The sequence below is a fragment of the Nanorana parkeri genome, unplaced genomic scaffold (genome assembly GCF_000935625.1).
Source record: "Nanorana parkeri isolate BGI_ZX_2015 unplaced genomic scaffold, ASM93562v1 scaffold3575, whole genome shotgun sequence".
Lineage (NCBI taxonomy): Eukaryota > Metazoa > Chordata > Amphibia > Anura > Dicroglossidae > Nanorana > Nanorana parkeri.
Window position 1 is genome coordinate 4183 of NW_017309843.1, and position 8870 is coordinate 13052.

Here is an 8870-nt window from a genome sequence, read left to right on the forward strand (position 1 = left end):
TCCGCGCCGCCATACTGTGTGAGGTTCTCCGTTGGAAATGCGCAGACTTGGTCTTCAATAACATGGAGACCATGCTCAGAAGACAGAGCCGAGCAGCAGACAGCCGAAGCCGGTGTTCTGCCTCGGCTCAACGAAGACTCCGGAAGAAGCCGAATCTGTCCGTTTATTGCCGAAAAGGACAGGTTTCGTCCAGTAGGAAGAGCACGAGAAAGGGAGGGGCTTCTTCGGTTAGAGGGCGGGGTTGATAAGCTGAGGTAGTTGAGGAAGAAGCGGCGACAGAGCAATATTCTAATGAGGTGTGGGCGGGGCCAGCTGAAGCTAGAACTTCCGGGTTGTGCTGAGGCCTCTGCGAGCAGAGAGGTAATATAGATCTATGTACTGTATACAGGGAGGAGGAGTATATATAACTACGTGCATACACACTGTATACAGGGAGGAGGAGTATATATAACTATGTGCATACACACTGTATACAGGGAGGAGTATATATATATATCTATGTACTGTATACAGGGAGGAGTATATATAGATCTATGTACTGTATACAGGGAGGAGTATATATATCTATGTGCATACACACTGTATACAGGGAGGAGATATCTATGTACTGTATACAGGGAGGAGTATATATAGATCTATGTACTGTATACAGGGAGGAGTATATATATCTATGTGCATACACACTGTATACAGGGAGGAGATGTACTATATAGCCAAAAGTATTGGCCCCTCCCAATCATGTGATTCAGGTCCTCCAATCCCCTCCGTGGCCCTTGGTGTATAGGATGAGGCCCCTCCCCCTCCGTGGCCCCCGGTGTGTAGGACAAGGCACCTCGGCGTGCAGATGCTTCTACAGACATTGGTGAGAGAACGGGTCGCTCTCAGGAGCTTGGTGACTACAAGCGCGGTGCCGTGATAGGTTGTCACCTGCGCAATAAGTCCGTCCGTGACATTTCCCGGCTACTAAATATTCCGCCGCGGTCGCCTGTTACTGGGATTATAACAAAGTGGAAGCGACCGGGAACAACAGCAACTCAGCCAGGAAGTGGTCGGCCACGTCACATGACAGAGCGGGGTCAGCGCATGCTGTAGCCCACAGTGCGCAGAAGTCGAGCCATTAGAGGGCGGAGCCAACCCAATACTGAACCCTACGGCCTAAGACTGGGATGCCATTAGAGGGCGGAGCCAACCCAATACTGAACCCTACGGACTAAGACTGGGGGGCCATTAGAGGTCATGTGCGTGTAAAGGCGTCCCAATACTAATGGCAATATGGTGTATGTGTATATATACTGTATACAGGGAGGTGATATATGTAAATGTGGTGATGGGGCGGGCGATCTCCTGGGATGGGGCAAGTGATCTTGTGGGCGGGGCGGGCTTTCTATAATAATCGGCTAACTAATCGATTTTGAAAATAATCGTTAGCTGCAACTCTATATGGTTGGCTGGCCATGTCTTTATGACCAGCAGAAGAGCACACGTGTATGTATAGGGGGTGGGGCTTATACGATGAGCCAATCAGGGATCCCCGTCTCTATGTGGTGATGAGGGTCAAGGGGCCGAATCTCCCCAATGGAGCCCCTCCCCACCCAAAACTCACATCAGGTTTGGGTTCCTCGGAGGGGTCATGTGACTCTTCCTGGGGGGTGTCATGGTTTACCTTGTCTTCATCCTCCCTCTCCTAGGTGCCGTCTGCTCGCCATGATCGAAGTGGTGGCCAAGCTGGTCCGTGGTCCGGTCTTCCTGGCTGGTGAAGCTTTGGAGTGCATAGTGACTTTCACCAACCCGTTGTCGGCCCTCTCTACCTCCGCCAGCAGGTGGGTGATCATTGCTGCCCTTCCAGGGGGACGGAGGGGCTTATGTATCATGTTTAGTGGCTGCAGCTGTATGTATCAGAGGAGCTCCCCTCCCCCTCTCCTCCACCATTCTCAACGTCTGCTAGTGCTGGGCTTTCTCCTTAGAAAACTCTGCTTGCTTTACAGCCTGAGTGGCGCGTGTCCAGGCGGGCCGTGCCGTGTGTCCAGGCGGGCCGTGCCGTGTGTCCAGGCGGGCCGTGCCGTGTGTCCAGGCGGGCCGTGCCGTGTGTCCAGGCGGGCCGTGCCGTGTGTCCAGGCGGGCCGTGCCGTGTGTCCAGGCGGGCCGTGCCGTGTGTCCAGGCGGGCCGTGCCGTGTGTCCAGGCGGGCCGTGCCGTGTGTCCAGGCGGGCCGTGCCGTGTGTCCAGGCGGGCCGTGCCGTGTGTCCAGGCGGGCCGTGCCGTGTGTCCAGGCGGGCCGTGCCGTGTGTCCAGGCGGGCCGTGCCGTGTGTCCAGGCGGGCCGTGCCGTGTGTCCAGGCGGGCCGTGCCGTGTGTCCAGGCGGGCCGTGCCGTGTGTCCAGGCGGGCCGTGCCGTGTGTCCAGGCGGGCCGTGCCGTGTGTCCAGGCGGGCCGTGCCGTGTGTCCAGGCGGGCCGTGCCGTGTGTCCAGGCGGGCCGTGCCGTGTGTCCAGGCGGGCCGTGCCGTGTGTCCAGGCGGGCCGTGCCGTGTGTCCAGGCGGGCCGTGCCGTGTGTCCAGGCGGGCCGTGCCGTGTGTCCAGGCGGGCCGTGCCGTGTGTCCAGGCGGGCCGTGCCGTGTGTCCAGGCGGGCCGTGCCGTGTGTCCAGGCGGGCCGTGCCGTGTGTCCAGGCGGGCCGTGCCGTGTGTCCAGGCGGGCCGTGCCGTGTGTCCAGGCGGGCCGTGCCGTGTGTCCAGGCGGGCCGTGCCGTGTGTCCAGGCGGGCCGTGCCGTGTGTCCAGGCGGGCCGTGCCGTGTGTCCAGGCGGGCCGTGCCGTGTGTCCAGGCGGGCCGTGCCGTGTGTCCAGGCGGGCCGTGCCGTGTGTCCAGGCGGGCCGTGCCGTGTGTCCAGGCGGGCCGTGCCGTGTGTCCAGGCGGGCCGTGCCGTGTGTCCAGGCGGGCCGTGCCGTGTGTCCAGGCGGGCCGTGCCGTGTGTCCAGGCGGGCCGTGCCGTGTGTCCAGGCGGGCCGTGCCGTGTGTCCAGGCGGGCCGTGCCGTGTGTCCAGGCGGGCCGTGCCGTGTGTCCAGGCGGGCCGTGCCGTGTGTCCAGGCGGGCCGTGCCGTGTGTCCAGGCGGGCCGTGCCGTGTGTCCAGGCGGGCCGTGCCGTGTGTCCAGGCGGGCCGTGCCGTGTGTCCAGGCGGGCCGTGCCGTGTGTCCAGGCGGGCCGTGCCGTGTGTCCAGGCGGGCCGTGCCGTGTGTCCAGGCGGGCCGTGCCGTGTGTCCAGGCGGGCCGTGCCGTGTGTCCAGGCGGGCCGTGCCGTGTGTCCAGGCGGGCCGTGCCGTGTGTCCAGGCGGGCCGTGCCGTGTGTCCAGGCGGGCCGTGCCGTGTGTCCAGGCGGGCCGTGCCGTGTGTCCAGGCGGGCCGTGCCGTGTGTCCAGGCGGGCCGTGCCGTGTGTCCAGGCGGGCCGTGCCGTGTGTCCAGGCGGGCCGTGCCGTGTGTCCAGGCGGGCCGTGCCGTGTGTCCAGGCGGGCCGTGCCGTGTGTCCAGGCGGGCCGTGCCGTGTGTCCAGGCGGGCCGTGCCGTGTGTCCAGGCGGGCCGTGCCGTGTGTCCAGGCGGGCCGTGCCGTGTGTCCAGGCGGGCCGTGCCGTGTGTCCAGGCGGGCCGTGCCGTGTGTCCAGGCGGGGCCGTGTGTTCTGGCGGACCTGCACTGGGCAACATATCAGGTTCACTGTACAGCAGGGACATTGGATATCATATACTCGCCTTTGCTGCCCGACATTTGTGTAGACTCCTCCCACCCCCATGTGACATTTTTTAAGCCCAGTGATTGGTTGCTCGGGGACTTTGAGGACACATTAGGAATCGCATCTCCCCCTGTGTCTGGCAGAACTGTGCTACACGGGTGACCTGATGGCAGATGTGGGGCGAGGGGGGCTAAGTATAAGTCCTCCTATGAAGTGCTGATTGTATGTTGCAGTGAGACTCACGCCTGGGCCAGCACTCGCATCCGTTGCCTGTATATTGATTGTATGTTGCAGTGAGACTCACGCCTGGGCCAGCACTCACATCCGTTGCCTGTATATTGATTGTATGTTGCAGTGAGACTCACGCCTGGGCCAGCACTCACGTGCCGTGTGTCCAGGCGGGCCGTGCCGTGTGTCCAGGCGGGCCGTGCCGTGTGTCCAGGCGGGCCGTGCCGTGTGTCCAGGCGGGCCGTGCCGTGTGTCCAGGCGGGCCGTGCCGTGTGTCCAGGCGGGCCGTGCCGTGTGTCCAGGCGGGCCGTGCCGTGTGTCCAGGCGGGCCGTGCCGTGTGTCCAGGCGGGCCGTGCCGTGTGTCCAGGCGGGCCGTGCCGTGTGTCCAGGCGGGCCGTGCCGTGTGTCCAGGCGGGCCGTGCCGTGTGTCCAGGCGGGCCGTGCCGTGTGTCCAGGCGGGCCGTGCCGTGTGTCCAGGCGGGCCGTGCCGTGTGTCCAGGCGGGCCGTGCCGTGTGTCCAGGCGGGCCGTGCCGTGTGTCCAGGCGGGCCGTGCCGTGTGTCCAGGCGGGCCGTGCCGTGTGTCCAGGCGGGCCGTGCCGTGTGTCCAGGCGGGCCGTGCCGTGTGTCCAGGCGGGCCGTGCCGTGTGTCCAGGCGGGCCGTGCCGTGTGTCCAGGCGGGCCGTGCCGTGTGTCCAGGCGGGCCGTGCCGTGTGTCCAGGCGGGCCGTGCCGTGTGTCCAGGCGGGCCGTGCCGTGTGTCCAGGCGGGCCGTGCCGTGTGTCCAGGCGGGCCGTGCCGTGTGTCCAGGCGGGCCGTGCCGTGTGTCCAGGCAGTGCCGTGTGTTCTGGCGGACCTGCACTGGGCAACATATCAGGTTCACTGTACAGCAGGGACATTGGATATCATATACTCGCCTTTGCTGCCCGACATTTGTGTAGACTCCTCCCACCCCCATGTGACATTTTTTAAGCCCAGTGATTGGTTGCTCGGGGACTTTGAGGACACATTAGGAATCGCATCTCCCCCTGTGTCTGGCAGAACTGTGCTACACGGGTGACCTGATGGCAGATGTGGGGCGAGGGGGGCTAAGTATAAGTCCTCCTATGAAGTGCTGATTGTATGTTGCAGTGAGACTCACGCCTGGGCCAGCACTCGCATCCGTTGCCTGTATATTGATTGTATGTTGCAGTGAGACTCACGCCTGGGCCAGCACTCACATCCATTGCCTGTATATTGATTGTATGTTGCAGTGAGACTCACGCCTGGGCCAGCACTCACATCCATTGCCTGTATATTGATTGTATGTTGCAGTGAGACTCACGCCTGGGCCAGCACTCACATCCATTGCCTGTATATTGATTGTATGTTGCAGTGAGACGCTCGCCTGGGCCAGCGCTCAGATCCATTGCCAGTTTCATGCCAGTGACAGCAGAGTCCAGCTACCAGCCAGCGAGGAGCCCAGACAGGATGTCCAGGCTGAGAATGAAACTGTCTTCATCCCCAACAGAGGTAAGAACTTCCCGGGGGCCTCCGTAGTGTGAGCACTTCCCGGGGGCCTCCGTAGTGTGAGCACTTCCCGGGGGCCTCCGTAGCGTGAGCACTTCCCAGGGGCCTCCGTAGTGTGAGCACTTCCCGGGGGCCTCCGTAGCGTGAGCACTTCCCAGGGGCCTCCGTAGCGTGAGCACTTCCCGGGGGCCTCCGTAGTGTGAGCACTTCCCGGGGGCCTCCGTAGTGTGAGCACTTCCCGGGGGCCTCCGTAGCGTGAGCACTTCCCAGGGGCCTCCGTAGTGTGAGCACTTCCCGGGGGCCTCCGTAGCGTGAGCACTTCCCGGGGGCCTCCGTAGCGTGAGCACTTCCCGGGGGCCGCCGTAGCGTGAGCACTTCCCGGGGGCCTCCTAGAGTGAGCACTTCCCGGGGGCCCCGTAGTGTCTTCCTGTCCGTCCTGACACCCTTCTTATTGCTTTTCTCTTTTCAGGTGAGCGGGGCCAGTGTATCCTCTCCACACCACCCAAAATCCTGTTCTGTGACCTGCGCCTGGACCCCGGAGAGACCAAATCCTGTACGTGTTCCGCTCGGAGGGGAGGAGGAAGTCTTCATCGCTCATAATTCCTTCCTCCGGCCGATGATGACATTTGTTTTTCTTCCAGACTCCTATAGTGAGACTCTTCCTCTGTCAGCTCCGCCCTCCTTCCGGGGTCAGTCCGTCAAATACGTCTACAAGCTGACCATTGGCTGCCAGCGAGTCAACTGCCCCATCCAGCTTCTGCGAGTCCCGTTCCGGGTCCTGTTATTGTACGGTGAGAGGTCAGAGGTCACAGTGACGCCCAGTCCCCTCCCTACCCTCTGCCCGTCCTTATTCTATGCACTTCGTGTACATTGAGAGGTCAGAGGTCACAGTGACTCCCATTCCCCTCCCTACCAGTCCTTATTCTATGCACTTCATGTACATTGAGGGGGTCACAGTGACTCCCAGTCCCCTCCCTACCCTCTGCCCATCCTTATTCTATGCACTTCATGTACATTGAGAGGTCAGAGGTCACAGTGACGCCCAGTCCCCCCCTACCAGTCCTTATTCTATGCACTTCGTGTACATTCAGAGGTCACAGTGACTCCCAGTCCCCTCCCTACTCCCTGCCCGTCCTTATTCTATGCACTCTATGTACAATGAGAGGTCAGAGGTCACAGGGAGCTGAATGGATGTGGGGGGGGGGGGCACTCGCATAACGTGTATTATATCTTAAGGTGACACAATCCAACACATTAGGAAACAATGAAATGACAATACAATAGGCACCCCATGTGACCCTGGCGCATGTTCTGTGTGGCGTGCGTTGTGTGCAGGCGCGTGTTTGGTGTCTCGCTGATTGTCAGGAATGTCGCTTCATCGCGGCAGAAATGAGGAGATTTGTAGGAAACTTCCAGTGTATTTCCACTTTTGCAGCCGAGTTGGGATAGCGCCTCCCTGACATGCGTTACATGTTCCCAATCACATGACCTGAGAATGTCTCCTCCTCTATTACAAGAGGGTTTCTATCTGGTCTGCTCCCCACCCCCACCGCACACATAACATTTACATCTAGCCAGGTCTGTCACTGACTTTTGGAGAAATGAGGGTGGCGCAGTGTTTAGTACGGCTTTGCTGTTCTCTCCGCCACAAGGGGTCACAGTGACCGTGTCTTCCAGACCCCTCCCTTCCCTCTGACTGTCCTGACTCCATTCAGTTACTGTATGATGAGAGGTCAGGGGTCACAGTGACCGTGTCTTCCAGACCCCTCCCTTCCCTCTGACCTGATCACATTCAGTTACTGTATGATGAGAGGTCAGGGGTCACAGTGACCGTGTCTTCCAGCCCCCTCCCTTCCCTCTGACTGTCCTGACTCCATTCAGTTACTGTATGATGAGAGGTCAGGGGTCACAGTGACCGTGTCTTCCAGCCCCCTCCCTTCCCTCTGACTGTCCTGACTCCATTCAGTTACTGTATGATGAGAGGTCAGGGGTCACAGTGACCGTGTCTTCCAGCCCCCTCCCTTCCCTCTGACTGTCCTGACTCCATTCAGTTACTGTATGATGAGAGGTCAGGGGTCACAGTGACCGTGTCTTCCAGCCCCCTCCCTTCCCTCTGACTGTCCTGACTCCATTCAGTTACTGTATGATGAGAGGTCAGGGGTCACAGTGACCGTGTCTTCCAGCCCCCTCCCTTCCCTCTGACTGTCCTGACTCCATTCAGTTACTGTATGATGAGAGGTCAGGGGTCACAGTGACCGTGTCTTCCAGCCCCCTCCCTTCCCTCTGACCTGACTCCATTCAGTTACTGTATGATGAGAGGTCAGGGGTCAGAGGTCACCGTGTCTTCCAGCCCCCTCCCTTCCCTCTGACAGTCCTGACTCCAGTTACTGTATGATGAGAGGTCAGGGGTCACAGTGACCGTGTCTTCCAGCCCCTTCCCTCTGACTGTCCTGATTGGGGGGTCAGTGACAGTGAGAGGGGGGTCAGTGACAGTGAGGGGGGTCAGGGACAGGTAGGGGGTCAGTGACAGGTTGTCAGTGACAGGTAGGGGGTCAGTGACAGGTAGGGGGTCAGTGACATTGAGGGGGGGTCAGTGACAGTTGGGGGGACAGTGACAGTGAGAGGGGGGTCAGTGACAGGTAGGGGGTCAGTGACATTGAGGGGGGGTCAGTGACAGTGAGGGGGGTCAGACTCCATAGGAGGAATTTATCAAGACTGGAGCAGACAAAATTGGAGCAAATTTGCACGGCAACCAATCAGCTTCTCTCATTTTCAAACCTTACCTGGGCAAACTGAAGAGAGATGCTGTTTGGTTGCCATGGGCAACTGCTCCAGATTCTGTCTGCTCCAGTTTTAATAATTCCCCCCCCATGTATCTGTAGTGACAGGTCTCCTTTAACACCCGGAGCCAGGAAAGGTTGTGTAGATATTGGATGATCGGAGGGTTGCTTCGTGTGCATTTATTTGGAGGTTGTGATCGTCGGTCTCGTCTTGTGATCGTCGGTCTCGTTTTCTGATCGTCGGTCTCGTCTTGTGATCGTCGGTCTCGTTTTCTGATCGGTCTCGTTTTCAGCCCTCCAGGGTTTCCAGCCGCTGCAAGAGGACGAGGTGGCTCCTTCTAATCCCTTCCTGGACGATGATGAAATCTCTAAGAAGGACTCGCATCTCCTGGACTCCGCTGTGGAGATTCTCATGGCTGTGACATCACGGAGGACATTACGTAAGTATCTGGTGATGTCATCAATCCCCCGGGCCTGACCTATCACGTGAAGCCTTGAGACAATGATCGGACTCTCATGGACGGTCTATGGAGGGAATGATCGGACTCTCATGGAGGGTCTATGGAGGGAATGATCGGACTCTCATGGACGGTCTATGGAGGGAATGATCGGACTCTCATGGACGGTCTATGGA

The 8870-nt window shown here is 59.9% G+C and overlaps 1 protein-coding gene across 1 annotated transcript in view; it reads left to right on the forward strand.

Moving 5' to 3' along the window:
• The first annotated feature begins 330 nt into the window (after positions 1-330).
• The window catches only part of RGP1 (RGP1 homolog, RAB6A GEF complex partner 1), a 16065-nt gene continuing 7525 nt past the window's right edge, over positions 331-8870 (forward strand). The window contains exons 1-6 of the mRNA XM_018575120.1: positions 331-360; positions 1689-1820; positions 5323-5459; positions 5926-6009; positions 6098-6247; positions 8530-8676. Of these exons, the coding sequence (XP_018430622.1) occupies positions 1705-1820; positions 5323-5459; positions 5926-6009; positions 6098-6247; positions 8530-8676 (634 nt within the window). The 5' untranslated portion in view covers positions 331-360; positions 1689-1704. The remainder of the gene's footprint in view (positions 361-1688; positions 1821-5322; positions 5460-5925; positions 6010-6097; positions 6248-8529; positions 8677-8870) is intronic.